At 38.2% G+C, this 25,675-nt stretch overlaps 1 protein-coding gene and 1 non-coding gene across 9 annotated transcripts in view; both read right to left on the bottom strand.

Moving 5' to 3' along the window:
• Positions 1-25,675, bottom strand: part of DAW1 (dynein assembly factor with WD repeats 1) — a 39,089-nt gene that overhangs the window by 8,661 nt on the left and 4,753 nt on the right. For 2 of the 8 annotated variants that reach the window (XM_070269435.1, XM_005610664.4), the window contains exons 2-10: positions 19,792-19,864; positions 15,974-16,118; positions 14,517-14,575; positions 12,148-12,270; positions 8,343-8,442; positions 4,076-4,183; positions 2,248-2,354; positions 1,247-1,349; positions 472-589 (exon numbers count right to left, since the gene is read on the bottom strand). In XM_070269435.1, coding sequence (XP_070125536.1) covers positions 472-589; positions 1,247-1,349; positions 2,248-2,354; positions 4,076-4,183; positions 8,343-8,442; positions 12,148-12,270; positions 14,517-14,575; positions 15,974-16,118; positions 19,792-19,864 — 936 coding nt within the window. The remainder of the gene's footprint in view (positions 1-471; positions 590-1,246; positions 1,350-2,247; positions 2,355-4,075; positions 4,184-8,342; positions 8,443-12,147; positions 12,271-14,516; positions 14,576-15,973; positions 16,119-19,791; positions 19,865-25,675) is intronic. The other 6 variants (XM_001494214.7, XM_070269430.1, XM_070269431.1 and 3 more) reach the window with 3 other exon arrangements.
• On the bottom strand, positions 17,994-18,104 carry LOC111774082 (small nucleolar RNA SNORA25). The gene has a single exon (XR_002808925.1). It is a non-coding gene; the product is annotated as a small nucleolar RNA SNORA25 (small nucleolar RNA).

Here is a 25,675-nt window from a genome sequence, read left to right as displayed (position 1 = left end):
AGTAATCAAGAAGATGATGTATGGCATAGAACCATATATGTTCATCACAAAGATTAGCTAGACATAGTAGAGTAGCACATGTGGTTATAAAGCAGATAATGCAGATTTATTATAGTACCATTGATAGCGGTCAAGCTGATGAGGTCAACATAGTGTAGCAAAATGCATGACCATCAGGGAGATGACCCGGAATATACCATTATATATAGTTATCACGGAGATGATGAAGACCTAGTATAATTTTATATGTGGTTGTCAAGGAGATGATGCAGACTATGTATCGTACCACATGTGGTTATCAAGAATATGACACATAGTGTAATGACATAGACAGACATCATAGAGATGAGGCAGATATAGTTTCTATCATAGCTGGCCATCGGGGAGATGACATATAGCATAGAATCATCTATGTTTATCAAACAGAGCACAAAACTCTCCATAATTTAAACGTGTGAACAGATTACCTACCATCAGCTGAAGCAGTTGCAATATGCTTTCCAGTGTAATCAAAACAGCTGTCTAGTATTTCATCATCATGGCCTGTTAACGTTGCCACACATTTTCCATTCATAGCATCCCACAGCTGCTATTAAACAAAAGAAGAAGAAGACTATGACTTCCTGTCTAAAGTGCAAAGATGGCCAAAAGTAGGCTTTATGACATGCTTATGGCTGGTTAAATAACCGTGCCAAAGCCAATCATTTAACAAGGCACACTTTGGACACAGAGAAGTCCGAAGACAGACATTCAGAATGAGTATATAAATCTGCCACTATGTTAGGAAAAAATCTCAAAGTGCATGCTTCACTGATTGGAATGGAAGTGTCCTCTTTTCATATGAAGGTCTTCAAATGATAATGAGCTTGATCTAAACCTACAATGCTCTAAAATGAAAAGTACATTAAGATTATTATAATCTGATGTATAATCAAATAATAATTTCAGAGCATAAGCTCTTAGTAACAGAAAGTCAAAGGCATGGAGACACTGTGGTGAGACGCCTTGATGTTTGCTCTAATCAAAATTTAATAAATAAGTAGAGGGGCATTAAAGAAAAATAATGTGCCTTTTAAGATAGGATCTTTTAATACATTTGAATCAATTACATAAATAAATTATTATTTATGAATTAATATCTTAATTTTACAGCACCTTTGAAATTTGTTAGTGTTGTCATGAATATCTGACACAGTAACAAGTACAGACACAAGAATTAAAAAGCAGAGATATTTCTTTAGCTCACCATGCAGGTTTTGTCCATAGAGCCAGTTAATATCAGAGAGCAGTCCCAGTTGAATAAGGCACTGCTAATCTCAGCACAATGCCCAATTAAGGTATACACCTTCCTACAAAATGCAAACGACTCAAACTGGTGAAAGATGCCTTACTTCCAATATATGCACAAACAATGATGTCAAGCCCATCAATGTACAGTCTAACTTTAGTTTTCACCAAATAACATCTTTGATGACAGAACAAAGACAGCTTACCATAGCACAAGAGGAGTCAACTAGGCTACTAATTTCATTTCAACACACATACACATATTTTAAGCAATCAAAGATAATAACATTCCTTAAGACAACACTTCAGAAAAGAACAGGTAAGAAGTAATAAAGGTAGTCTGAAATTCTGGAAGCATTCTTACACCAGATGAGTGGACCCCTGGCAGTTCAGAAACTACCTATCAAATGTCTGAAGGGCCCTTCCTCTCTCTTACTTCCTGTTGTATTCATCTTGATCAGCACCCCTGATAATCAGCCCCTCTATCAAAATGCAGGCAAGTCCAAGAGTAGAGTTTTACAACACAAATAGGCTTATTGAGTTATCTTCTTAGCAACTAGGACCAAAAATAATTAGGAAGGAAATTGAAGTTCTTGGACTAAATTAAATTTGGGAAATTAGCCATGATATTATTTATTCACGATATCCATGCCTACCATAATGACAAGCCATTGAAATTTGATTACATAGTACGTGGAATAAATAATAGCTATATAACCAGGCTATTGCTAACATTCTCCTTTTTTGTTACTGCTCAGCATTATTTGTTCAGAATTCTAAGAAATCACACATTTTTTCTGGATCAGAAATACCATTAAAGAACGAACTAATTCATTTTCAGTATGTCCTATTCCTACGGAAACCAGAGCACAGTTAACAGATACCAGAATAAACTAGTAACAAACATCGTCTTCTTAATCCTTTGATCCAGGTTAAAAAATTCTTTAAAATTAAGAATACCTTCCAGTATTAGCATCCCACACTACAACTGTGTGATCGAAAGACCCCGTGATGATTCTGTTTCCTGAGGTGTCAAAGGACAAGGAGATGATTTCAGCTGAATGTCCCTAAAAGAGAGCAGATACCATCATGTGTACCTGTAGATAAAGCGAGTTCTACAAATGTACAATATCATAGCTTAGAAGAAAATGCCAGAAAAGGCAAAGCTATACAGGGAGAAGGAGACTTGTGGTTGGCTGGGGTGGGAATGGGGAGTGACTGCAAATGGGCATGAGGTTTCTTTTGGGGGTGATGGAAATGTCTAAAACTAGATTTTGGTGACGGTTGCACAATTCCTTTGGGTTACTCAAACTTGACATACATTTAAAGCAAGTCAGTTTTAACTCAATTAAGTTGTTTTTGTTTTTGTAAAGAAAAGAAGCGGGTATGTTTTGGGAAATCAGAACGCTTCTTTCACATTGTTCTGGAAACATTAAAGAGGGCTGTTTGCTTTATAGGCTAATAACAGGTGACAGGTAAGAGAAAACAGTTTATGAAATACAGTTAACAACTTTTTAAAAAGGAAATTCTTACGATAATTTAATGTGAATTGTTTAATAAATGTCTGGCCTTTGGCCTGCCCTTGGCCTGGTTACAGACCAGGGCTGAGGAATGAAACTGTGAGACCACAGGAAGGAGTGCCTCTCTAAAGTAGATTCTGCTTGGAGTATATCCCTCATTTTCCTTAATATTTTAGTAAATTAACATGATTACCTTTTCAAATAACACTAAAGTTCATGTACAGATTAAATTTCTGGTTGATTCCAAATGACAAAAAAAAATGTAGCTGAATATTAAAATTTTGATCACACAAAACAAATGCATTCTCTGGCAGCAGACAGGGGTGGGTGTGCAGGGCGGGATGCATCCTTTTGAATGCTCTTAGGCATCCCTCTGAAGCAACAGGTAGTGGAGAAGCAGTGACCAACAGAAATGATGAGAATGAAGACCAGAGAGAGTATACTTATATTAATAATTAATAATGCTAGGCATTCTAAGGCAAAAAAAATCCTTGGTGTCAGTTAAAAACAGTGCTTTTTCTCTTTTTTTTCAGTCTGTTTTTTAACTTTCTTAAAAAGAGCTCTCCCAGGAAAGAGGTCCTATGTTTTTAACTCATTTATAACGTAAAAGGATAGGAAAACTAGATTTCCCATCCAGGTGTTCCCACCGATAGCCACAGAGACCTGCCCTATTTTTGCTTGGTGGTTACGGCTGGGGTGGGAAGAAGCAGAGGACAGCAGGTCAGAGGAAGGTGCTGGATGTGTGGTAGGGGCGACAGACAGGGGCCCCTGTGGAGATACACCACCAACTTTTAATCTGTGGGCTTTTCACCTCCGGCCACTCGCCACTTGGTAGTACAGGAGGTTTCTAAGACTGGAGGATGGAGGAGAAGAGTGTTAACTGTCATCCCTTTAAGGAATCTTCTTGCAAGATTCTCCAGTTCTGCCTCTTCCAAAGGGTGCCAGCTCCCACCTATTTTGCTTTTAGCCAGACAGATAATGACAGATTTTAAGGTATAGTTGGTATGGCTGACAGACTGAAGCTAACCAAAATAAAAACTCATCTGGCTTCCCCAGCACTTCCATCTGAGTCTCTGGGAGTAGCCAGCAGACCAACTGGAACACTCTCTCACTCCAGCCTGGAAACCAGTAACTCAAAAGCATCTTCTCACTGAGAGCTAATTTTGTAATAAAATTCCCAACAAAAACAAACACAAATAATAGGCTTATCCTAAGGAAAGGCTAATGAGAATGTAAAACTCTTGAAGTTATTGACATTATTAACATACCGCTAAAGTGAACACTTCCTCTCCGTTCTGAATGTCCCACAGTTTGGCCGTTGTGTCCATACTTCCGGTAGCCACCAATGTGCTTTGAGGATTGAACGATAAACACACCTGAATTACATGAAATAGATGAGGTTTTAGAAGGACAGAGGTGTTGTAAATTGTTAATTTCATATAGAAAAGCTTCAAAATGCAAATACCTTAGATTCTGCCTAATTCTTTGCACAACAGACAGCAAAATACCAAATACAAGTAGCCTGTTATTTGCAGGTTGGATCCTGAAGCATTCTCCTCCTGAAAAGAGGCTGCTCATTGTCCCTCATCACCCAGCTCAGGCTTACAGGAACACTGACCCCCCCCTGCCGCTTCCAGACACAGAACAAGAACAAAAGCGAAGCACATCACCTCTGAGAGGCATGCTCTCTGGCTCCCATCTTCCTTGCTGCTGTTATCACAGTCCTTTCAATCACACTCCCTCACTCACCAAGGACTTTGGCTATTGGCTCAGTCTCAATTCCAAATCCTAGGAGGCCTATGTGTGGGCCATCTGTCCAACACCCCCAGACCCATGATCCTGGACTCCTTTTCATAATCACTCCAATGGCCACACCCTGGACCTTGATATCTTGAATGACATCTTTACAGCCTTGAATCTTCTCTAGAACATTCACTACCAAGACACCAGTCTATAGTTAAAATTTCCCAGTATTCCAGCTTTTTCTCTTCCTTACCGCACCACCTACCACACCACCTCTCCCAACCAGGATATCTTCCACCTCGTTGAGATCCTTTCCTTTTCTCCTGGTCCATCATCCCCATTCAACTGGGAGCATCACTCCTGCCAGCATCCTCAAGACCCAGTCCTGTCTTTCAACTGCATCCTCTGTAAAACTCCTAACAACTTATATCAAGCTGAGATTTTATCTGCTCACTTGCCCTCCTTACCTCATCACTCTGCTGAGGCAGCTTAAGAAACTGACAGAGCAGATTACTTGTGTTGTTCATTCATGTCTTCCGTCCTCAGCACCTTTCCCTACTTTGTTTAACATGCCACTGGCTGCACACATCCTCGCATCCCCCACTCTTGCCTCTACTCCCGTCCTCATTCCTCCTCAGCAGATAAGCTTGCCTCCTACTACTTCCCTGAGAAAATTCTTCGATCACGTGGGAACTCCCTCACCTGGCCCTCAATCTCCTTTCCGTCAGGCTGTCTCAGAGAGATCTCTTCATCCATTCTAAGACACCCCCTTCCTTGCACTCCTAGGGGAGATGTGCCCCCCAACTTTTCCTTCCGTCTAGACTAGATCCTTCCCGGTGGCCTATAAATATGCTTGAGCTTTTCCCACATGGAAACAAAGCCTCCTTCGACTCTATGTATCTCCCTTTTAACTACCTCATTTCCCTGTACAACCAAATTCCTTGGAAAAATAGTCTACCGTCACTCCCTGTTTGCCCACCTTTCACTCTTCAACTTTACTGAAACCACTGGTTAAACATCCAATTCAAGAGGCTTGGTCAATCATCCCGCTTAACCTCCCTGAGGTTCTCAATATTTTCTTCCTTCTTGATGTCCTTGACAGCACTCTGCTTTTCTTCTCTTACGTCTTATCTCTCTTTTTTTTGTCTTTTGAAAGTTTCTCTTCCCCATCTTCCCAAGATTCCATCAGCCTTCTCCCCATACTCTACCTTTTCCTTGGAGCAGTTTCAACTGATCAGTTATTTCTACTGCCACCCAGACGCCAGTGACTCACACAACCATGTCTCCTTCCTAGACCTCGCTGCTTAGTTCAGCCCCAAAAGCCAACTGCCAAATGGATGCCTCTGTTTGGATATCACACAGCTTTTATCCATCTGTCCAAGACACGGGCATCATAGGAAACAATCCTGCTCCTCCTCTTTTGTGTACAGAATTGGTGAATGGCACTGCCAGTTGCCTAAGCCTGAAATCAGGGAACCATCCTGGATTCCCTTTTCCTTCATGTCTCATATCTCCTTGGTAATCCAGTCCTACTCCTCCATCCCCAACCTCTCTCACATTCTCCTCACCTGCCTCAGGACAAGCCTTTATCATTTTTGCTTGGACTGCAACAAGATCCGCAAGTGGTCCACGCTTCTAATCTTACCTACCTCCCATTTCGCCTTCACACTGCAGGAAAAAAATGATCTTCCCAAAGAGCAAAACTGACCACGTCATCTCCCAGCTGAAAATTCTCCACCTATAGCATTATCTACAGGAGGAAGTCCAAATTCCTTAGCACAGCTTATGAGACCCTCTATAAAACTATAAATGGCCTTGTCTGCCTCTCCCACTTCAATCATGCACACGCTGTGGCCTGCCTTTGAACGGATTACAGGTGTGCCAAGACACTGACACTCTTAACCCAGGCAGCTGGGCACCACCAGGGATCTTTGCCTGTCACCTCTGATGGTGGGCAGCAGACAGCTCCCCAGGGTGCATTGCAAATCCATATTAGCATATTCTGTGCATGTCATCACTGGGGAAGGTTGGAAAGCACTGCTCTGCCACACAGAGCCACTTGAGTTCTCAAGCACGTACCACTATTGCACACCTCCTCTGGGCATTTGCCAGCATGGCTCCCTCTGCCTAAAATGCATGTGCCACTTCTCTGTGAAGTCTTTCCTGAACACCTCCCCTCACCAAGGAGACTGGACTGCTCCCCTCTGTGCCCTCACTAAACACTCTGCCAACTTCTAGCACACCTACCACATGTCTTTGGACTTATTCATTGACTCCTCTACTCCTCTACCAAACTGCAAAATCCCTGGAGGGCAAGAACTATGTCTGATTCTATTTGGAATCCAAGCACATAGGCCAGAGCTTCTCACACAGTCAATATTTAGCAAATATTTATTGGATTGATGATGTTGACCATGAAAAATATGGATGTCTTCCTAGGAACTATATATAGAGAAAATCTTTCAAAATTCCAAGGGCATGTGGAAACATAGTGACAATATGAGAATGAGGATTATGTCTGTCTTATGACCGTCAGCAAGTTACTTAAGCTCTCTATGCCTCAATATCCTCAACTGTAAAATGGGGAAATATCTACCTCTTAGGGTTGTTATCAGGTGCAACCAAGCTACTATATGCAAAGGGCTTAGAATAGTGCTCCATGCACACTGAGTGCCATTAAAGAGTCAGTTATAATTCTTCACTGCGATATCCCCAGTGTCTAGCAAAGTATCTTGAACATAGCATGAGCTCTTGCTGGATGAATATACCATGAACCTGAAGGATTCATATAAGCAGATTTTACTCCTAAAATAAGCAGGCTGTTTATTTTAAAAAGCTATCACTTGGGGCTGGCCCCGTGGCCGAGTGGTTAAGTTCGTGCGCTCCGCTGCAGGCGGCCCAGTGTTTCGTTGGTTCGAATCCTGGGCGCGGACATGGCACTGCTCATCAAACCACGCTGAGGCAGCGTCCCACATACCTCAACTAGAAGGACCCACAACAAAGAATATACAACTACGTACTGGGGGGCTTTGGGGAGAAAAAGGAAAAAAATAAAATCTTTAAAAAAAAAAAGAAGCTATCACTTGTTCCATAGGGTACCAATTACCTCGCTAATTGTTGACCAAGTTGACCAAGAGCAAGGGCTTCCCAATAGTGAGAGCTACTTAGAGTATCAAACTATTTGTGCAAATTTAAGTTCTAATGATATCAAGACGACAATCAGCCTAAGTATTTTACATGATTTAAAAAAGTTACTTTAAAAGCTATTTTGAGAACTTCATCAACCCTTATAGAGGCAGTCCTTTAAAGATAAATCAATGAAAAAGAAAAAGTCAGGTTGGATGTTTTACTCATATACTTATCATATTACGTGTCTACTTAGTCAATGCGGGATATCTGCAAGATATTAAAGCTAGAGTAGCTTATAAATTATATCAATACCAGTACTTAAAATATATAGATCTAAAATACTGGATGGGATTTTAAAATTAATTATAAAGGTAGAACCACACTAATTTTATACTGGAATTCTAAAAAGAAATAACAATGATGTGTCAATGTTGGTTTATCACTTGTAACAAATGTACCACCGTGATGGGGGATATAGTGGGCACACTGTGTGGAGTGGGGAGGGGGGAGGCAGAGAGTATATGGGAACTCTCTGCATTTTCCTCTCAATTCCGCTGTGAACCTAAAACCACCCTAAAAAATAAAGTCTATTGAAAGAAAAAGGAAAAAGCTTTTTAAAAAAGACCAGCAACGTAAAAAATATAATAAAATAAACATACTCACTATTTCTGCTGTATGACCCCTAAAGGTATGGTAACATTTTCCCGTTTCTGCACTCCATAGTTTACAAGTCTTATCGAAGGACCCAGTGGCAATTTTGTCACTAAAATTTGAAAAAAAATTTTGTGGACTTTGAAATCAAATCCAATCACAGTATATGACACACTGAATTAAGACCAGATATTAATATATGGATCTCTACTCAGAAATTTACTTCACTTTTAAAACACTAAGCAATCCTTTATTTGTTTCAGTGGATAACAAAATAAATGTCTAATTTTTTAATGGTATCAGTTTATCTTTTAATTTTAAAGATTCTACATTAAAGGAATATGTTTAGGATTACAAAATCTTTTAAATTAGCACAATGAATATGGTAAAAGATTTAGTTTAGAAAATTACTAACAAATGAAAATAATATATAACATGAGTTATATAAACATAGAAAAACTCTATTAGCATGTCTACTGAAAAGGATAACATAGAATTTACAAGAAGAAAACTGAAAAGATATAAATCCAATTAACCATATAACTAGACAAAGTTTTGAAAAATTAGACAGTGAGTGTCTCCTTGTCAAAATATTATCTCCTTGTCAAAATATTATCCTTATTATTCCAGTTTTAAGGTCTTTGAACAAGAAAGAGGGTTGAAAGAGGAGATATGATAAAGACTTCAGTCCCTTTCAAACAAGAGCTTCTGTGTTTATTGTTGAGCAAAGCTACTGTCAACACCCAAGAGGTAAGAGCAGGATAGAATGGAATTTTGTCATGGAACTAAAATCTTTTCCTTTATCCCTGACCCCTATCTGTCTTTTAAATAGCAAATCATCAAAATGTTCACCAAATTGGATTATCATTTACAGTGCAAGCTCCTTGTCCAAAAGTGTGAGGGGTCTTGAGATCCAAAACATCTATCCCAAAGCAAATTATAAGTGCTCAGCACAGTTTCAGGATTTATATTTGTCCAGACTAACACTAACATCTTGCTTCTCACCCCCGTTCTCAGGCCACCCACATAGTATTTCTGTGGTCTGCAATACCAAAGGGAAGCAAGGTCCTTTCTGTTGATGCTCCAGGGACATCTTGTCCTGGGGAATACTCATCCCCCCATCAAAGCTTTCTAACACACAAGGCTGGTTTTCCACAAGCCAGTCTCTGCACTGGTGCTCTCCTTTGACATCCAGTCTAAGGCATTTTTCCATCAGCTGCCGATGTCTTTCAACTTCTGCTCAAGATGTACTGAAAGCCCTATGAGTTCTTCATCAGTTTCCTCCATTCATTTTCATCCTTCCTGCCCCTCAAACACATTGGTCTCAAGTTGCTACTGTTTCTTGATTCATTTCTGTTCTATCACATATGGCTCTCTATATCCATTGGGTACCACATTATAAAAGATTTACTAATTTCAATGATTTTTAAAATTACTTTATTGAATCAAAGCTTACTCTTGATCTAATGTATAAAACAAATAAACACTAAACTGGTTGAAGCTTGTTTCTCTCTCTCTCTTTCACACACACACACACACACACACACACACACACTCCCTCTTCGTCTTCAGTGGTTCTCTTAAATTCACTCCACTGAAACTCCAATGCCCCAACGTGTAGTGAAAATTGTTGCTTTAACCCAAACATAAATCATCAGACTATGTCACTGGACAAGCGGGTTCTTCATCAGGGGCACCTGGTAGAATTCAATAGAGGAACCAAAAAGTGAGGAGTGTTCCTCACATCTCCATCCCCAGAGACCTTAGTTCTCAGATAGACATCCAAAAACGTCATGTCTGTTAAGTCGACTATTAAAGGAGACGGTATTATATTATAGACAACATACTTTTAAAATCCTTTAAATAACATTGCAATTAAAGTAGGGATTATATCAGAAGTAAAACAGTGTCATTTATAATTTCAATAAAATCTTTCTCTCCCATAAGTTGGTGCGATAAAGTATTATAAAAATGATCATTCTCTACAATGTAAAAATGCATGCATCAAAGTTAAATTTTCTGTAATTTACTTGAAATATTTAATCATTTTAATTGTACCAATTAAGTTTGTGCCATCACAATTAACGTGTTTTGAAAGTGTATTACATTTTTTAAAAGATGTAATGACATTAGCAACCTAGATGATAAGTTTTTACAAATTGTGGTATAAAATTTCTGTCCTAAGTGCACCACATTTTTATAAAATTTCTCCTATTGCCGCTGCCACTATCCTAGACTAAGTGTCCATCATCTCATGTGTGTATTATTGCTTCTGCCTCCTAACTAATCTCCTTGCCTCCTGTTTCTTCCCACCCCAAAACCCCTGATCCCTTCTCTCTGCCAGAGCAATCCTGGAATAGCGCTTTCCTTATGTCACTCCCATGTCCACAAACTTTTCATAGCAACTCAGTCCCCCAGAACAGAATTCAAACTACACGGAATGCTCTGACTTCACCCGCTTCTGTTTCTCAACATGGCATGTTCACCACAGAGACTGGCCGCTGAATGTGTCTGACAATGTCTCACCAGAAACACTGGGCTGCTAAGGTCCCTTCGCCCAGGGTGTCCTCATCACCCCTCTCTCCACCTTCCATCTTTCATGCCTACACTTTAATCTCACAGCATCCTTAACCAGGAAAAATCACAATGATCTCTTGCTCTTCTTAACTTTTAAACCATTCACTGTTTTTTCTACTTATCATAATGCTTCAGGAACACAAACATATTTATTGAAGCAGCTTAGTTAATGGAAAAAGTCAGTTAAAGGGGGAAATCACAAAAAAAATACACGTTAAAAATTTCTAGTGAAATATATACATCCATCTGCCAATCTTGCGACAAGAGGCCAAGGCCTTATCAGCTAATTGGAGTTCATTATCTGTCTTACAGAAATCACATCCAACCTCCATAATTTCCAATTTTCTTTTCTTTAAAGTGGAATGAGAACTTAAGGAACCTAAACACACTCACAGAACAATCCAAGTGCCGAATTTTTCTAAATTTTTACAATAGGTTTTCTAATTTTTACATAGGTCTCATCTACAACGTCACTTACTAACAACTTTTCAAAGATTTACCTTATCTATGTCTTCACAGAAAAAACGTATTAAATTACATAATTACAATTGAGAGCACCACCAACATAAGCAGGTTTGTGCACAAATACAACTCACTCTTAATTAGCTTAGAGCCTAACCAGTGAGAAGAGAAGTTAAGCAGCCCAGTGGGCAGCCTAGTTGCTGCAAGCATTCAGGGAGTCATAAGCATCAGTAGTATGCTGCACAAAAGGATAGAGAATGTTGGTTAATCTATTGAATTGGGTAGCTAGAGGCTGCTTTAAAAATCCTTCTAGTGTATTTGGTTCTGTTTTTAGCATGTTACTATACACATTTTTTTCTACCTGGTAAGGTTGTAAACTAACTTCTAAACAAAGCAAACCACGTTATGTATGTATGCACATTCTCCAGAAGCATCAGCCCAGTGCTGTCACATCAGTAGGAGCTGCCTGTCCGAGAATTCCCAAGGGCATAGAGTCAGCCTTGCTCAAGCTTGAACTGTCTCTGCCCTTAACTACTGTGTGATCCTGGGAGGGGTGCTTGATCTTTATAGACTTTACACGAGGACAGTAATACCTATCCCAAAGCTCCTCTAAGCACTGAAGGAGGTATTTAAAAGACTTTCAAAGCACATATCAGGCACTCAATAAATTTTAATTCTATGTCTTCTTCCTTTCCTCTCCCAATAGATGGAGGAAGAGATGAATCAATGAATTAATGGATTAATTAAGGAATAAGTGAATGAGTGAATGTCTTTTTACCCGTAAGGATTGTTGAACGCTATGGCATAGACCACATTCCTGTGGCCCTCCAGCGTGTGGAGCTCCTCTCCAGATGCAGTGTCCCAGAGTTTGCATGTCCGATCGTAGCTTCCTGTGATAAAGCTAACACAAGGAGTATAAATAAATCACAAGGCGATAATAACAGTGTTTAATCAAGACCACTTTTATTTACCTGCAGGATAATAACCCCATTTACCTTGCTTTTTAGGATGGAAATTGTGTATGTAGAACAAACAGTTAGGAACAGTATCTAAATCCTTTAGCCTGGAAATTCTCCAATTTCATCCCAAACACAAAAAGGAGTTGCTAAATAAAATAAAGAGTAATCCTGCCAACAATCATTCTTATAATATCAATAATCATATAACTAAATAATGCTAATAATACATAACATTTTCTGAAACTCTAATATATCTCAATAAACACTATCATTCTTCCAGTTAGTCAGACCATAAAATCTTAGCATCATCTTTGATTCCCCTCTTTCCCTTACATCCCACACAAAATCTTTTAGTAAATTCTGTTAGCACAACGTCAAAATACATCCCTCGTATGGCCCTTTCTCACCAGCTCCATCGCCTCCATCTTTTGCCTAAATAAGTGAAACCATCTAATGGGTCTTGGCTCACACATGGCCCTTAAAAGTCAACTATTTTCCGCACAGAAATTGGAGGTATTTTTTTAACCTTCCTCAAATGACTTCTTAGCAATCTAGAGGTAAATTTAAACTTCTGCCTGCAGTGTACAAGGCCGGCATCCTTGGCTATCTCTGAGACCTCAACTTCTCCCAAAAGTACATCCTGACCAGCCAGATTCACCTTCTTGCTAGTCTCTGAAGAACTGCATGGTTTCTTTTGTACTTGCTCGTCCTGGCTAAGGACCATCACCCCAGGACCCGCAACAATGACTGGCACACTAGTAAATGTTCAAGAAATGTTTAATATTCAACAATCCTTTAACATGACTGCTGCACTACAGGAATAGTTAGTATATTGACCTCTAATATTTTAATTCAAAATGCTACAGTATCTTATTATTTTTTAAATATTCTGTTAGGAAAGATATTTCCCAGCGGAAAAAAAAAAAAATGCACAAAATTGAAAAGCCAGTCTGAATGTCAAGTGGTGTGATAAAAAGTGAAAACAAACTCTGATATCTAAACTCAACTAAACAGGAAGGTTGACAAGCCATTTTCCTCCTAGCTTCTTTGGGAATGTAAATTGATACAGTCATTATGGAAGACAATATGACGGTTCCCCCAAAAAATTTAAAAATAGAACTACCATATGACCCAGCTGGGTTTACATCCAAAGGAAATGAAATCAGGATCTCATAGAGATCTCTGCAGTCAAGTTCATTGCAGCATTGTTCACAGTAGCTAAGATATGGGAACAATTTAAGTGTCCATCAAGGGATGAATGGATAAAAAAAAAAATGTGGTGTACAATAATGGAATATTATTCAGCCATGATAAAGAAGGAAATCCTGCCATTTGTGACAACATGGATGAACCTGGGTGACATCACGCTAAGTGAAACAAGCCATACACTGAAGGACAAATACTGTATGATGTCACTTACATGTGGCACATAAAAAAACAAAGTTGAACTCATAGAAGCAGGGAGTAGACCAGCAGTTACCAGGGGTTTGGGGGTGGGAGAAATTGGGAGATGTTGGTTAAAGGGTACAAAATTGAAGTTCAGTAGGATAATTAAATCTAGAAATCTAATGTATGGCATGATGACTATAGTTAATAATACTGTACTGAATACTGGAAATAAGCAAAAAGAATAGATTTCAAGTGCTTTCATCACAAAAAAATTGGTAACTGTGAGGAGATAAGCTAATTAGCTTGACTGTAGTAATTATTTCATTACATATATGTATATCAAATCATCACATTGTATCCCTTAAATATATACAATTTTTATTTTAAAAAATTTTTATCCCTTGATTGTTAAAAATTAGAAATAGTGAATAGAAATAGAAATAAATACGCAGAGCACAGAGCATTCTTAGGGCAGTGAAACTGCTCTGTGTGATACTGTAATTGTGGATACATGTCATTATACATCTGTCAGCCCACAGGATGTACAACACCAAGAGTGAACCCTGACGTAAACTATGAACCTTTAGTGATCACGATGTCTCAATGTAGGTTCCTCAACTGTAACAAATGTAAAACTCTGTGGAGGATGTTGATAGTGGGGGAGGCTGTGGGTGTGGGGGGGGGGGCAGGAAGTATATGGGAAATCTCTGCACTTTCTGCTCACTTTTGCTATGAACCTAAAACTTCTCTAAAAAATAAAGTCTATTAAAAAATTTTTTAAATAAATAAAGAACCTTACCGAGAGCCCGATTTATTAAGTGCAACGTTAGTCAATGGCAGTATATGTGCTCTCAGAACCTTCAATGAAAGAAAACAACATTTGTTTTAAACTCAAAGTTAAGTTTAATTCATTAATTTTAACTTCAAACCAATGAAGACAACCAAGTTTGTCGTAATTATACATAATAAATGGACAATATCCAATATCTGAACAAATGAGAAAGAATACATTGTACCTCTTATTATTAAGACCAATAACACATTTGGTAGTTACAGATAATCTGTGTTTTCCATCAATTTGGCTTTAAGATAAATTGTGGCTATTAAATAAGGTACCCAGCTGCACTCATTTATAATATTTTCTTTTACATATTGCACATGGTTTTCCATGAAGAGTGTATAGAGGAAGTGTACTAAATACGTTTCAAATACAGATTTTACAATGTATTACCACTTTTTGAATCCTGAAGCTCCTTTAGATAAAGTCAGGATATGTCTAATCTTTCAATCCCTACATTGTCTAGCAGATAGTGACTGCTTAATATTCATTGAATGAATATACTTAAATTGGATAGCCTGTTTATAGATAGAGTGCTTGATTAGGCTGGGACAGTCCCAGTTATGTCTGCTGCCAGAGTGTAACTATTAATAGCGTCCCCTTTCACTATTAAAAATGTTCCCTTTGGAGGATAGATTAAAAGGTCCCGCTGGTTATTTAGCTCATATTTGAAGTTAAATAGTGCCACCTACTGGAAAAAGAAATATTATAAGAATCACCTTGTCCTCTTTCAGTAAATTAAATAGATTAATACAAAAGATTGCCTGGATATTTTGTATCAGATAGAATATGCTGAATATATAGATAATTGTTATATTTTATTATAATTATATTTAAATCAAAAAAATTAGCATAATATGAAGCAATTCTGGAATAAACTATTAAATATTGTTAATAAAGAGAAAATAAAAGTTGATCTTGAAGTAATCAATGACTACATTTGTTATATTTTTAATTTAATCATCAAAAACTATAGGAAAAAATTAACGTATTTATATTACATTAAAGTTATTATATAAGCCCTATCAATAAAACATTTACTGAAATACAGTTAGTTCACATGGAAGCAGAAAATTTGAAATATTGATATACCATAAAACACAACTTCTTATTACTCCAACTGGAAGAAATTTTTTATTTATTCACTAACTTTACCACCTTAATGGTTATCCTTTAACTTTATCATTATAAAGAAGAGCTAAACTTACTAGAATTAAACTTATTCATTTAACTTCTCAAGACATAAATGTTTGAATTTCATCCATTCATTCAACAAACATTTTTGAGACAGTCTTAGCAAATACATGTGAGGCACTGAGGGAAAGAGAAAGCTTGATTTGTATTTTACCTCGAATTAACAGGATATCAATTAATTCATCGAAATTCTTCTACCTAGTATTTTTTTCAATACACATTACCTTAAAAAGATAGAATTTGTGATTGCTGTGCTGTCCGAGTTTATCCTGTAATCTCTGTATCAGAAGTTTCACTTGGTCTTTTCGTGAAGCAGTAATTAGAGGCTCTGCTTTCTGAATCTCTTCCACTAACGCATCGACATCACTGCTGAAATTCACACACACACACACACAAATGTTATTTTTCTCTGTGCAAAACATTGCATATACATTCATGACATGAAGAATGGCATTGCTTTACAAAGCACCACGTTTATAAAATGTCAAGAACACCATCATCTTCACCAAGAGATTTCTGGGGGAAAAAAATCATACAAATCAATAACGAGCACAGATGAAAACCACTCGAATTCTCTAGAATAACTTTCGTTAGCTGAGACTTCTCCCATGGATGTGCGAAGAATCTGATTGCTTACCTAAGAAAGCCAAGTGCATCCTGGTTCTGAACATGAGCTCTTTCTCTTTATTTTTTCCTGTTTCTTTTTTTCTTTTAAATGAACATCTGGTGCTCCTATACCTTCCGCTTTACACATGTTCTCTCATCTACTCCTGTAACAACTCTCTCATTTAACACTTTTGTCATAACCACTTTAGTAATGAAGAAAATGAGATTCAAAAAGGTTAGGTTTTAAATATTTTTAGGGAAAGAGAAAGTACTTAACCAAAAATAAACATTCAAAGAATTATTATTATTATTATTGGCTATAACACTATTTCCCTCAAAGAAAAGTGGTCTGCAAAGTGTAGATTCAAGTTTCCCCCAGTATTCAAGTCTGGTAAATTTTGCTAGTCCAGAATAATATTAGTTCAAGACAAATACTAATGTCTATATACCACAAAGCATCCAAAATAGGGTCATTTTGCAAAACATGTCACAAATACGTATCAAGAAAGGACTCGTGGCCCAGCTGTGAGGGAGGTGTTGGGTTAGCTGACAGCCTCCAGCTCAGCTCCTCCAGGATCCACCTCAGCACTGGAGCCCAGGGCACACTCTTCTTGGTGGCCCTTAGCCCAGGGCTGAGTAAGAGGGTAGTGCAAGAGCCCGGACATTACTGCCTGGTAAGGGACCCCTGTAACTGGCAAGCTTTGCTCCGGAGCTCCCCTTTGAGCTGGCAGAGATTCTGTGGTCAAATCTGCTGCATCAGCATCATCATCATCATAGTTGATGGCTCCTCCTGCCTGACCCTGCTTCAGCTCCTGGTCTGTCACAGGTGTCACTTCTCAACAACCTTTTACCCACCTCCCTCTGTCTCAGCATCTGCTCCCAGAAATGTGAACTCTGATAAGCATCCTTCTCCTCTTCATAAATAAACGTGTCCTGAGGCCCAGTGCTGTGGAAGGCACTGAGCTGGGAGACTATCCACTTGGCTAACAGTTACTGACTATCTACTATAGGTGAGGCCCCACAAGTGCAAAAGATATGGTCCCAGCTCTCAAGAAATACAAACTATCAGAACAGGAGTGAATATTTGGAATGGAAATGAATCAGAGACAGTTTATAATGATGACTTTAATAAACTCCAAGAGATTCAGTTGCTGAAAGAGTTATACTCATAGGAATTAGAAAGATAAGGGCCAGCCACAGTGGCCTAGTGGTTAAGTTCAGTGTGTTCTGCTTTGATGGCCCAGGTTCGGTTCCCGGGAGCAGACCCACACTGCTCTGTTAGTGGCCATGCTGTGCTGGCTGTCCACATACTAAAAAATAGAAGAAGACTGGCACAGATGTCAGCTCAGGGCAAATCTTCCACAGCAAAAAGAAAGAAAGGAAAAGAAAAGATAATAATGCCTCTTGGAAAGGTTTCCAACAACTATTACAAATCAAAACAGATTTCCTACCAAGATCTAAATTAGCCAGATATTTAATCCATACACCCCCAGCCTGCAGTATCCTAATTGCTATTTTCCAATACAGTAACTCCAGTATGTCACATATACTGCAGGTGTTTTTACACGCAGAAAACTCCCAGATTCTTGACCAGAACTATAAATAAGATTCATACTTTATTTTTTTTTCTTTGAGACATTTATTTACTACATAGGATGACTACAGCATCCTATGGAGAAGTTCAGTCTTTGGTCACGGTGTTGAGAGCTCCTGGTTTCACAGCCCCACAAGCCCTCTTTGAAATGACCTATGGATCTATACTTTCAAACACAAAATCTGTGTTTTTAGTGACTCTTTAGCTGAAAGTCATTCTCTTGTATAGTTTACCTGTACCACTCATATGATGTTCTATTGTGTACAAGTTGTGTCTCAAACTAGACAATAAGCCCATCGGAGGGTAGGAATTATGATTAGTATCTTTACAGCCTCTCACAGAATCTAACCCAGAGCTTTGCATGTAGGAGGTACAAATACATCATTGCTTACTAAGTGGATTTACATCTAGCAAAGGAACTTTCTGCACACTGGCATAATCACGTGAATCAGTAGTATGTTCCATTACAAAAATAATGGAAAAGCTTGATTTGATCTTAGGCCTTGTCTTCCCTGAAAACAGATTAAACAAGGGTTGTTGTAGATGAAATTCAATGATATTATCTCTGCCACTGTTTATTCTTTGATTAAAAAAAAAAAACCTATTGAGTACCTTCTCTATGCCAGGCACTTGGAATAAGACTTGGACTCTATCTAAGCCATGATCCTCCGAGCCATGCCCTGTCCTCAGCCTAAGAAAGTGTCCCCTTAAATTCTAAACCTCTCCAGTGGCAGCAGCTCTCACCAGCCATATGGCTTTTGGGCTTACTTTAAAACTTGGGAGCAGCTCGTTTACTGTTTCATTTTGGTTATGGGAGAGGTCCCTTTGCTGACACTCTCTGTTCCCCTCCCCATTAATCAGGACAAAGTAAAAGGACGATAATGGAAAAATCACTTATTTCTCTGGGCCACAACTCTAAAACACATATCGTGGTATTTTTGTCCTATTTTCTCCCACTGAGAATATTTTCACCTTATCTGAACTTGGGCTCAGATATAATCTGGAACAGGTATAATCAGTCCCTTGAAGGGGAATTTTGCATAAGATTCCCTAAAGGGAATGAATTCTGGGCAATCTGATCTCACAAGATTTCTCACAAGGGGATTTCCTCCAGGTGCACAAGCTTCTGAGACAAAGATTTGGTCCTCCCAACTCCGCCCTGTGACAATCAATGAAGAGGAATGTATGCAGTCAGCCCAAGGAGATATTTATCAACTAAGAAAATAACAGGCGCAGCAATATTCTTAAAATCCTATAACCAGTACTCCTCAAAAATGCTAAGGTCATCAAAAATAAGGAAAGTTTTGAGAAACTGTCACAGTCATCAGGAGCCTAAGGAGAGGTGACAACAGAATGCAATATGGTGTCCTAGATGAGATCTTGGCAGAGGAAAAGAGAATTAGGCAACTAAGGAAAACTGAATGAAATATAGTCTTTAGTTAATAATACTGTATCAACACTAGTTCATTAATTGTGACAAATGTGCCATACTAAGCTAAGATGTTAATAATAAGGGAAACTAGGTGTGGGGTATCTGGAAACTCAGTCTTCACAACTTTCCTAAACCTATCCTAAATTAAAAAGTTTATTTAAAAAGAAGAACAGCTTGTTTAGGAAGAAAAAGATGGTAGATTGATGACCCTTCTTCCACCTTCTCTTCATGCAGCAAGACACTCAAGTAGAACTCACTGAAACAGGAAATAATATAGCACAGAAGGACAATTTTTTCTAGTAATGTGTTGTCTGTAGTTTATGCAGCACATCCACACAACATCTTACGCTAGGGTTTTCCAATAAAAATTCTGGGTATGAAATACATGTTGCATTATATAGCCCACTTACCTGGGACCAAGATCAAGCAAATCTATGGATTTGGTCTTTAGCTCTCCACTCTTTTCATATTCCAACATAATTCCTATAAAAAGAAACAAATATTATAAAACATTTATAATGACAACCTATGTCAAAAGTTAACCTACATTGACATAATTTTTCTTCATTTTTCAACATAAAACATATGCAGTGATATCTGATTTTAAAACAAGATTGTGTAGACTCACTTTTCTCTGGTCCTTCCTCTAAATACAACCAAACATCTTTGAAATGATTCAACAGACAATGCTAAAATAATTGAAAGTTGCATAGAAGAAGGTAGACTGGCTAGAGACCTCAGGACTTAAGAAATGACAACGTGCTGAGTGCCCTGGGTTTTCTCTTATCTCCCATATACCCCAAACTGGGGACCAGAGGGGCCTGGAAGCACCAAAAAGCATAGGCAACTAAAACCAAAAACAAATAACAAAGCTTGCTTTCTGTGGCCGAAGGGCCAGGAAAAGGAAAGTCAAAAAAAAGTCATGAGGAGCCCTAAACCCTACTCCACAACTAGGGCCCCTGCGGACCGTCCAACCCACCAGTGGAAGCTCGGGGCTGTCCCTGTCCCCACTGCAAAGCTGGGCCCCAGCAGCAGTCTGATCTGCCTGTAGCAGCTGCAACAGTAAAGCCCCAGACCTTCTCAAGCCCTGCTTATCAGCTGGGCCCCCAGTGGGCCATCTGATCAGCCTAGAGCAGTGTCAGCGAAGTCCCAGGATCTCCCAGACCCCACTGCACAATGGAGCCATTAGCGGGCAGTCCCATCCACCCACAAAAGGGACAGCAGTGAAGTCCTGGGATGTCCCAGACCCCACTCCACCAAACAGGCACTGAAGCAGTATTGTCTCCCTGCCTTTCCACCGGTGGCATAACCAGGCCCAAGGGCCTGTCCCCCACCCCAAGGAGGTCACCCAGTGAGAGCAGGCAAACTGTGAAAGTACCTTCTTCCCCCGCAGGTGGCACCAGCAGGGACTAAGCAGGAAGCTCAGCAACACCAGAAAAACGAAGCAGACCAGAATAACATTGCAAGGACTCAGAAAACTAAACTGCCATTGGAATTAAAGCCCACAAAAGTGGACCAGAACATATATGCTAAATCTAAACATGGGCACAGCCTGCCAAAACAGATTTAGATAGGATCAAGAATCTCCTAACATAATAACCAAAATGTCCAGGATACAAGAAACGAGAAAAGACAATCAATGAACCCCAATACCCAGACAGTAAAAGAAAAAATCATCCATCAGACCAAGAACCAGAGAAAGACAATCAACAAATACAAAGACAGAGATGAATGAGATGCTGGAATTATCTGACAAGGATTTTAAAGGAGGTGCCACAAAAACGTTTCAGCAGTCATTTACAAATTCACTTGAAACAAATGAAAAATCTCAGAAAATAAATAGAAGTTATTAAAACAAACCCAATGGGAATTACAGAACTGAAAAAATACAACAAGCAAAATGAAAAACTTGAATAGGCTCAATAGTACAGTGGAGATGATAAAGGATAGAATCAGCGATCTTGAATATGGACCAGTGGGTCTCAAAAGTTTTGGCCTCAGGACCACTTCACAGTCTCTAAATCATTGAGGACACCAGAGTTTTTGTTTTTGCAACATTTTCCATATTAAAATTGAGGTTTTTTTAAAAAACAAATTTAAATAGCAATAATAAACATAGTTTATTATTATGTTAACATAAGTAATATATTTTATAGAAACCATTATATTTCCCAAAACAAAAAATTTGTAAGAAGAGTAGCACTGGTTTATGCTTCGCAAATCTCTTTAATATCTGGCTTAAAGACAGCTGGATTCTCATCTCTGCTTCCACATTCAAGCTGTTGCTATATGTTGCTTTGGATGAAGTCTAAAGAAGAAATCTGGTCATATACAGCTGGAAAAATGAAGGAATATTTTAATTGCCTTTTCAGATAATTATGGATAATCGTCTTTGATACTACATTAAAACTTAAAAAATGGTACTTTCATAAAGATTGATTGCAATATAGAATCTGAAGACACATCAATGAACTCTTCATGCTCTGTTACATTAAAACCCATTGGTCTATCTCACACTTTCAAAGGATATTTTACCTACATATGATTTATAACATCATGCACAAGACGTTTGAAAAATATCAGTTTACTGAATTATGCATATCTTCCAAATGTTGACATAGTTCATAGGACAATGTCCAAAGAATCGCCTTTGTTAATATCACTACCAATATCTATCATCAGAAAACTCTTTTACTGTCAGTTAGCTGTCAAGCTCATGGTGGTAGATATAAGTTCACCAAAATTCTAATTTTTGCTTGAAAGCTCAAATTTTATCACTGGCAAGAAATTCTGATAGTTTTTCTTGAAAGTTTCAGGCTCGCTTTGCTCATTTTCAAGAAAATGCCTGCCAAATGTCCAAGTCTGAAAATCATGTTTGTTTCTCAGTCAGCCTTTCAAGGAAAAATGGTGTTCCATGAAAAAAACAGCTAGTTCATCTCTCAACTCAAAAAATTGCCCAAGTGCTTTCCTTAAGACAACTATCGTACATCACTGTGCTGAAGTGACCTACGAGTATTTCCTGTTTCATTACTCAGCATGCATGTCCTCATATGTCAGCATTTTACTACATTAGTAAGCTTTATTGCATCATCAAGGACATTCTTAAATGAAACTGAAGGGCTTTTTTCCTATTGCAAGTGTGTGTCAGGGAGGAATACAATGACTACTATTAGAGTTGGTGCCACTGCCTTGATTTCTGGTAAGGCACCAGCAGTTTCACTCTCCAGTGCTTTTGCACCATTAGTACAAATGTCAATATAGCGAAAAAAGCAAATGATACCTTACTGTTATTATGCAGAGATTTGACCTTGAGGCCCCACTGAAAGAACCCAAGGGCCCCCAGGGGTCCCCCTATAATTTGAGAATTATGGCTATAGACCGTAATTTGATATAACAGATACGATTCCAGTAGTATTCCAGTAAAAGAGAAAATAAGAAATTCTAACAAAACACTGTATACTTTTCAAAAGCACTGAACCATTGAGATAGAATGTGGCAGAGTTGAAAAGGCATGTACTTGGCATCAAACACATCCAAGTTTGAGTTCCAGCTCAACTCCTTACTTATTTCATGATACTAGGAAAGCAATCTCTTTATATCTCAGTTTTCTCATCTGTGGATAATACCTTCAGTTTGCTGCTTGAGATTAAATAATGTGTATATAAAGCACCTGGCATGTAGAAAGTCTCATTGAATAGTGCTTATTATCTAGCTATGAAGCAAATACTACCCTGTGACATAGCCTAATGGTCACCTTGTATTACTTATAATCGCATCTGACTTCTCTCCCCATTGAGATTGTAATGTCTTTAAGAGAAGAAAACATATGCTTCTCTATACTCCCAGGAGGACCCTCTTCAGAATGAGTCATACTGATTTATGCACAGTAGGCTTATGACTTGGCCAGGTTCAAGTACAAGCAACACAGTCAAATGGACAATACTTACAACTTCCCTCTCTGGCTTCCATTTCTCCCCCAGCGGGGCTTGTGCCTCCCCACTGTCTTCACACTCCTTCGACTTTCTCTTCTAGCAACGACTGACTCACTCGACTGTGTGCTCCTGGGTCCACCTCCTCTTTATCCCTCATGCCTACCATGAAGTTTGGTACACAGGAAATGTCCATACAGGGCTTGTTGAATACGTGAAATAACTGGTAGGTGATTGGATGAGTGTCCTCAGATTGCATAATGCAATTGACATTCCCTGTCTTTACAACATGTGGCCTTTCAGAAATAATTGACAAAATGACCAACTCCCTCTTTCCTCAAATACTATCCTCTATAGGGTTTTACGAAATCTCTCAATCGCTCCATCTTTTTCTCCTCTCTGCTACTTCTTACCCCCCTGTACTGGTTCCTCCTCTTCTGCCTGACCTCAAATACTGCTGGTCTTTAGGGTTCAAGTCTAGGACTTCTTCCCTTCTCACTTCACACTTTTTCCCTATATAAATTTACGCACACCCATGGCTTTAATTACCATCAATATGCCAACAATTATCACCTGTAACTCTCCACGCTGGACCTCCTCTGAGACTCAGACATGGAGATGTCTCACCTGCACCTCAAACAAGATCAGGATCTTTCCCTTCAATCCTGCTTCTCCTCCAGAGTTTCTTTCTCAGTGTTGGACATCACCACTCACCCAGCTGCACAACTACAATCTTGGAAGGAATTCATCTCAACACAGTTTCCCTGGACTGAGTTGGCACAACCTAAGCAGGGAACGCAAGCAGCTGTTACGTAAGGACGTATGGCGTTTTAGAACAGAAAAATCTAGATCTAAATGCTTTTAATGACTCAACAAAACTGCCCAGAACACCATGACACAGTAGGCAAATGACTGTAATTAAGAGACTAGTTTGACGTAGTTTTGTTTTGCTTTTTTCCCCCTAAAAGTAATTCTTTTATATCAAAGACTTGAAGCCAAATTTTAGTCTAAGAAGCAAACTTACAAAGAAAAAAAGAGTGGTTGGAGAGCCAACGCCTGTAAATACTGTTCTTATTTCCTTAGAGTGAAAATAGGCTCCTTGTGCCACATTAAACTTTCCAGCAAAATACAGATCTTACAACATTGTTAAAATCTGTTTAAAAACCTACTTATATCCCACATGTTGTTGAAAGGATTTAACGGGGTTTACAAAGATAAACAGAATACAAAAAGCTAGAATTGGAAGTAGATATTAAATAGATACATTGGCAAGGGAAGATTCAATTAAAGCAAAGATCACATTTAGAATTGCATTGAATACCTAAACATAAAATTAACAAGAAATGTGTAAGACCCAGCTGTACTTCTGTATATAAAAGAAAATTGTGATAAATGGAGAGACACAATTCTAGATGAGAAAACTCAATATTGCAAAGATGTCAAATTAATCTATGGAGTTCAAGCAATTATAAAGATTTTACTTTTTGGAATTTGAAAACTTACCAAATAGTAGAACAGACTATAAAACAATAAAGTGTGGTTCTGATACAAAACTATATCCATAAAATAGAATTACCTATATATGCAAATTTTAAAATGATTTGAAGGTAGTATTTCAGATCAATGGAGAAAGACTAGATTATTCAATAAACAATGATATAATAATCAGTTGGATTTGGAAGAATAAATAAAATTGAATTTCTACCACACAATGTACAAAAATATATTCTAGGCTGATCAGAGATTTTAATATTAAAAATAAAATATGAAATGGTTAAATAATAGAACATATTTATATCTTGGTGCTTGTAATTGGCTTTTTAAGCATGATGTGAAACTCAACAGCTAAAAAAGAAAAAACCGACGGATTTGTCTGAAGCAAATTTTAAGTTTCTACATAGTAAATGATGCCACAAAGTTAAAGGCAAATGATAACCAGCAAAAAAAATTTCAACTATAAACACAAAGCATAAAAAAGGTAATATAAAGAATTCTAAAAATGATTTTAAAAAAGAAAACGGACAAAAGTCATGAAGAGTCAATTTTCAAACAAAGAAAGAGAATGATCAATAAACAGAAAAAAATGAAATGCTCCCAATTTCATTAATAAGAAATACAAAATAAAATAACAGATACAATTTTTACCCATCAGATTAGCAAAGATTACAAAAGACTGATAATAATATTAGCAAGGTTGAGGAAACAGGCATGCTCACTTACTGTTGGTGGACTTGGGTGGTGGCTCCTTACAAGGGGCCGCCGCACCTTCAGTGAATTGAGGGTGATCTTAACTATCCTTTTATGTATTTTTCAAAATTTGGTTATAAGTAGATATCACTTTCATAATGAAAAAAAGTAAGAGAAA

The sequence above is a fragment of the Equus caballus genome, chromosome 6 (genome assembly GCF_041296265.1).
Source record: "Equus caballus isolate H_3958 breed thoroughbred chromosome 6, TB-T2T, whole genome shotgun sequence".
Lineage (NCBI taxonomy): Eukaryota > Metazoa > Chordata > Mammalia > Perissodactyla > Equidae > Equus > Equus caballus.
Note: the sequence above shows the minus strand (reverse complement) of the source record. Positions and strands in the feature narration are given on the sequence as shown.